At 33.2% G+C, this 6378-nt stretch overlaps 1 protein-coding gene across 1 annotated transcript; it reads left to right on the top strand.

Moving 5' to 3' along the window:
• Positions 1-524: 524 nt before the first annotated feature.
• Positions 525-6002, top strand: LOC110707561 (protein ALTERED XYLOGLUCAN 4-like). Its single transcript, XM_021885578.1, has 3 exons — positions 525-1456; positions 1824-2107; positions 4722-6002. Exons 1-3 carry the CDS (start codon positions 1183-1185, stop codon positions 5505-5507), a joined length of 1344 nt encoding a protein of 447 aa, XP_021741270.1. The 5' UTR covers positions 525-1182; the 3' UTR covers positions 5508-6002.
• Positions 6003-6378: the final 376 nt, after the last annotated feature.

Here is a 6378-nt window from a genome sequence, read left to right as displayed (position 1 = left end):
TTGGTCTCTCTAGGTGAGAGTGTTTAATGTAGGTAATCTGCTTTGTTAGCGAGATCAGCCGATTATTACTGTGTGTAATTAATGTGTTTTTCCGTAATGTTTCTGTGTTCTCTTTTTGTAATCCCCCTTAATGAGGATTAAGGGAGGTATTTATAACCTTGGGAAACGTGCCCATCCTAGGTTTAGGTTAACCTAGGGCCGATTGGGCTTCCCTCGGAAGTTGGGCCTGGGTGGCCGGTTTCTCCATTAGGCATGGAGTATGCCACATGTCGTGACATAACAGGTCCAAGGTGGACAAATAAGCGCGTGCCACGTGGCAAGCCCTGACAGTTCCAACTAGGGGACACTTGGCAGGTCCTGATTGGCTCACGTGGCGCATTCCGATTGGTGGGAGCAAAATCCCCTAATCAGTTAGCTATTTGCAGTAATTGGTTTTGACTACCTGATTGTTATTATGTATAAAAAATATTTGGTAAAAAATGTTAGTTATTATTGTTTTAGTGTATAAAACAACAATACAATTATAAGTTCTTTCAAACAGCTTTTTACCAAAATGGTCAAATATCTCGTTTTGTTTCACAAAGCTCCTAACCAAACGCTCATAACCAAACGCTCCAATAACCAAATTATAGTAGTTAAGATACATTCTAATTCAATCCAAACAAGAATCAATCATTCGACCGAAAATAACCCAACTTGAACCAAACTTAGACCCATATAGGCGATATAGCTCAACCGAGGTGCACATAAACGAGGAGGAGAATGGGAATATTTAAACCCTTATAAAAGGCCGTCTATGAACCAAGTTGAGCGCAATACGTGCAACCTCTCCTGTGATCGATCAAATCTGTTTTTTTTTTCCTCAGAGAATAAAGAAAATTCCCCTGAACCAACTTATTAGACACTTGTACAAATCAAACACAAACATTATAACACCCAAATCAATAAATCATCGTACAAAATAAATATTATCCTTTTTATTCGCTTTCTTTATTTGACCTTTGCTGCTGACAGCTGACTACTACCCCTTTCACTCACAAAAACAGGGCAAAATACAACCAATTCTTCCATTCTTCCCCAAAAAAAAAAAAATATCTTTCCCAAAAAAAACCAAATAAATTCTTTCTTGGAATTTTATTTTGTTGTTTTTCTCTTCTTTTTGCATGGTTGAATACTGAAGAAATGAAGATAAATACAATAAACCCATCATCATCATCATCATTATCATATGATAAAATTCATAATGCAAGAAATCATAGGAATTTCATAAAAAGTTACAAAAATGTAATCGGAGTTCCCCCAATTTTGTTATGGTTTCTTGTTTTAACCTCTTTTTTTAGCCTATTTCTTCTTTACTCTCCTAAATCTTTTCATTTCTCCTCTCAACAACATAAACTACAAGAACGACGTCAACAAGAACGTCACTTTCCTCGTGCGCGGAGTAAACAGCAATCTGGTACGTAATCCTTCTTCCGATTCTCGAAATTTAGTTTTTTCGAGACGAGCTACTCATCGGTTCCTTTTTGTTTGTTACACTAGTCGTAGATTCAAATAGAAAATGTGTTCTTCCATTCTTATAAATTTTTTGGTGTAATTTCTTGTTTTATTAATGTGACGTATACCCATTTCCTGATTTTTCTAGCGTTACGCTCAAGATTGTTTATTTCTGTTCATTTTATTTTAGACTTACAGTAACGTTTCATTTCATAAAAATAATTGTTAAATTTTTAAAATCAAGTTTATCACTATAATTTTCACTTGTTTTTTTTTTTTTTTTTTTTGTTAATTCTAGTTTTCATTCTAATTCTTTGTTTTATTATTAGGTGATGATAATTGTGACTTGTTTAAGGGCAAATGGGTACCAGATTTAAATGGATCCAAGTACACAACAACTAGCTGTGTAACAATCCCGGACTCGAAAAATTGCTTCAAAAATGGAAGAATTGACATAGATTTTGTGAATTGGAGATGGAAACCAGATTATTGTGAGCTTCCAAGATTTGATCCTCATAAATTTCTGAAAATTGTTGGAGGAAAAAAATTAGCTTTTGTTGGGGATTCTGTAGCTCGGAATCAAATGGAGTCTCTACTATGCCTTCTATCGCAGGTTAGTTTTGTCTTAAATTATCCGTAATTAATAGTCATACTGATACTTGATAATAGTGTGGTTTAAATTAGTAATGCGCCAATTTTATACGTTAAGTGAGAGTATCTATTTTGGTGATCCCAATGGAATGAAAAGGGTACAAAATTGTGGAAGAGAAATGCAGGCAATTGGAATATATACGTAGCGTGATTGTGGAGTTGATTTAATGCAGATTCCATGTTATGTTTGCAAGCAAATACTTGTATGACATCTTTTGTGGTAGTGAAGTTGTTATTTTGTTCTACCTTTGTATATTTTGAGTGCTTATTATTGAGTAGTTTAGCTATTAATAATAATGAAATGGACTAGCAAAAGATATACGAAGTATATGACATCTAAGTTAAGTTGTGATTGTTGCGTGAGGATATCTCTAGTTGATAAAAAGTCAAGATATAAAATAGAGAAGTGATTAGAGAGAAAAAGAATAGTTCTTTCAAAATCCTCTTTAATTTCTAATTTTCTAATCATAGCAAAAGTACAATATAATTGGATTAGATTTTCTAGAAAATTGAGGGGGAGCAAACAAGGTTCTATTTTGTCAAAAACTTTAGTAATCTCTTTTTTCCCCTTCTCTAACATAGTCCGATCCTTTCACCTTTAAAAAGTACTGTTGAAATTGAATGGTTCGAATGTTTGCAAGCTTACAAGGAAAGGAATAGTCTATCACGTCTAGGTTACTTTGTTATTGTTAACATTAATTTTAAATTACTAAAGAAAAGAAAAACTAGTTTCCAAATATAAATTCTTTAGACCTTGGGAGCCTATCACTTCATAATATACTTTGTAAATGAAAAATGTTTAGCAATAAATTTAATCTAGAAAGGTTTTTTCCTAGAGCTTGGGGTTTTAGAAAATTTTGGGTTTCATTAATAATTATATTATTTTATGCCAAAGTCGCACATAGTAGGTGTTTTAGCTCAAGAACATACAAAAAAGTCAACATACAATTTTCAATAAGCTTCATTAGAAAAACTGAAGCATGCTGAAACATAATTTATATATATATAAAAAAAAAAATAAAAAAAATAAAAAAAAAAAGCTAGTCAATTTCACACCAAAATAAACTCATAAGTCATAGCATTAATGAATATAATCTAGAACAAACAACCACTTTTAAAGTGAAATTGAGCATTTTAATCAAACAGAAAACAAAAAATGAAGTTGAACTTGATTTGAGGATGATTAAGCCTAAAGTTAAAGACAATATCATAATTACTGGCAGAATGAAGAAATACTTCAAGTAATTGGCTTGTGCTGTCACGCGTGATAAGAATGTCAAATTTGCTGTCTAATAGCCGTATTACATAGAAAATCAACTCCTTAGATTATTAGTTTTCTACTTCTTTCTGATCAATTATCAAATGAAAATTTTATGTTTATGTACAATTTTCTTGTTCATGAGGTTTGTACTACTTGGTTTTGAGAATACAGGGAGTGTACACTACTCGTCATAATGTAATAGTCACGTATAATATTTTTGAATACGAAATAGATGTCACGTTTCTTTGAATAAATTGTGTTATACTCCGTTTTACATTTCCAAAACCACCCCAATACGGAGTAAATGGAGTTGTGGGTGTGAGAGAGGGAAGAGGATAGATAGAAGACAATATTCCCTCTGTCTCTTTTATTTTAATCTTTACCTTTGAATTATTTTTGTGAGTGAAAAGCGGTCAAAACTTTAAGATTACCAAAAGATGAAAGAGAGTATTACTAAAGTATTGTTGGATTCTTCATTATAAAGAGTTATTGAATATAACAAAGCTAGAAAAAGTTGTAGAAGAGGTTGTTAGGAAGTTGATTTGTCTAGTAAAATATTTGAATATAACTTGAGTATTGTTTAGAACTACTTCCTTTGCTTTTGTACAATGTTGCTTAATTGTTTTTCGTTATGAACACAAAGTTATTGCTGAACCGAAATTTGTTGAAAGTGCATGTATATTTTCCCTTTTAATTGTAAGAATTGATTCAAGTCTTCAACTCTCAGCAAAATCACATGTCCTGTGATTTTAATACTTTTGTTTGTTATACATAACATTTAAGTTGTGACCTAAAATTATCGATGACATTTTTTTAGGCCGTCTCAAAAATAATCTATTACTTTTTAAATATAATTTAATTAAACAATTTGATTCTATTCCTTATATCAACTTTCATATAAAAGAATATTGAGGAGGATATGGAATTTTTTATAATACGAAGTCATGAAATATACTTAAGGTACATTTGAATTCGAAAATACTATCCCAAATTAAAAGCGACTTATTATTTAGATCAAATTAGTAAGGTATAGCATAGCCTTTCGAAGTTTCATGATTTAACAAATTATTTTAATCATCAGTATTTAATTTTTTTTTTCAAATTGGATATTATGCTGTAAATATTGGAGCTTAAATTAACACCAACTCAAGTATCTTGAATCAGAAAGTGTAACTCAATGTACCATTAGTGCATTTGTGCTTCTATGTTGACAAAATCCTGTATTAACTTGCATGATTAGTCCATTAGTTAACTTCTTTGATGATGGAAACATGCCGTGCACAATCTAACTGTTGATGTGATTGCGTTATTGCAGGCAGAGACTCCAATGGATGTATATAAAGACTCTGAGGACCGGTTCCGAACATGGCATTTTCCTTCATCCAACTTCACTCTCCTGATGTTTTGGTCCAAATTTCTTGTGAAGTCAGAGGAAAGAATGGTGAATAATTCTGGCACTGGCAGTTTTGACCTTCATCTCGACGAGGTTGATCAGAAATGGGCCTCAAGACTCCCTGGATTAAACTATGTTATCATCTCTAGTGCTCACTGGTTCTTCAGGAAAAACTACTTATATGACCAGGGCAAATTAATCGGGTGTGTTTACTGCAACGATCCAAACGTTCAGGAATTAGGCCTCAATTACTCCTTGAGAATGTCATTTCGAGCAGCATTAAAGTACATCAACAACTGCAAAGGATGCAAGAAGGATATGGTGACCTTAATAAGGACATTCTCACCAGCACATTTTGAGAATGGTGCTTGGGACACTGGAGGTAGTTGTAATCGGACTAACCCTCATAGCGAAGAGAAGGGTAAGGAGATGAAAAAGAGCTTCGAGTTAGAGCTAAGAAAGATACAAATGGAAGAACTCGAAAGGGCAAGTAAAGAGGATCAGGGACGAGGGCAGAGGAAGTTAAGGGCTTTGGATATAACTTGGGCAATGTTAATGCGGCCTGATGGTCACCCTAGTGAGTTCTGGGGTAACAAATGGATGAAGGGGTATAATGACTGTGTACATTGGTGCATGCCCGGTCCTATTGATGCGTGGAACGATTTCTTGTTGACTATGTTGCAGAAAGAGGTTGGATTATCCTCGTGATTATAGAAAATTACAGGCACATACAGAGAAAGGATATAGTCTACATCTGATAATAATACACTTGCTTTTGCCATGAAATTGATTAGTAAACACACAAGTTCGAGTCATTCAACATTCTTTGTATCCCTTATTCGAGGGAAGATGTCAATATTTGGGTTATTTGGTTCGAGGAAGTACAACTTCTGGTGCTGGTTACAGAAATTACAGGATAGTAAGCTTTTTGATTTGCTTTGGATGTATTTTGCTGCCTTTGACAGTGAGTTAATATACAAGGGATCTTACTAGACTATTATATCAATCAATCAATCAAAGTCTTAATCCCATAAATGGGGATCTTACAAGACTGTTATCTGGTAGAAAAAGAATCCTGCAGGAAATTCTGTGTTGCCTGTTTGAATCGCGTTGATACAGAAACTAGTATGGACTGCAATAGAGAAATAAATGGTAGTTTGTGATTGTATGTATGTAAACTTGAACATATAGAGAATACATCTGCTAAAGATCTATAGTCAATGACTCAATGAGAGGATTTCTACTGGGATTGAATTTACAGGTCAATATAATATATACTTTCATCAATTTCATTAAAATTAATGTCCTCTTGTTATACTTTATGACTGACAAAAAAATTAGGGAGTTGAAGATAAAAGACAATCTAATATCATATCATATCATATATCACTAATATATAAAGCCGGTCTCGCAGCCAGGCCACGAGACATCGACACTTGGCATTTTAGTTTTTCGCCAAGTGTTGCGCCACGTAGGCGACAAATAGAAATTATTGTGATTAGATTAGATGCCACATTAGATGAGATTGGATAGATTTTGTAAGATAAAAATATTGTATAGAGTTTTATTATCGATATAC

The sequence above is a fragment of the Chenopodium quinoa genome, unplaced genomic scaffold, assembly GCF_001683475.1.
Source record: "Chenopodium quinoa cultivar QQ74 unplaced genomic scaffold, ASM168347v1, whole genome shotgun sequence".
NCBI lineage: Eukaryota > Viridiplantae > Streptophyta > Magnoliopsida > Caryophyllales > Amaranthaceae > Chenopodium > Chenopodium quinoa.
This window is presented reverse-complemented; position numbering and strand designations above follow the sequence as displayed.

What these genes read in the sequence shown, in the direction of transcription:
- LOC110707561 (XM_021885578.1), top strand. Translation starts at nt 1,183, where the DNA reads ATGAAGATAAATACAATAAACCCATCATCATCATCATCATTATCATAT. An exon ending in GCGGAGTAAACAGCAATCTG is followed by an intron (nt 1,457 to 1,823) that starts GTACGTAATCCT and finishes TTTTATTATTAG; the next exon opens with GTGATGATAATTGTGACTTG. An exon ending in TACTATGCCTTCTATCGCAG is followed by an intron (nt 2,108 to 4,721) that starts GTTAGTTTTGTC and finishes GCGTTATTGCAG; the next exon opens with GCAGAGACTCCAATGGATGT.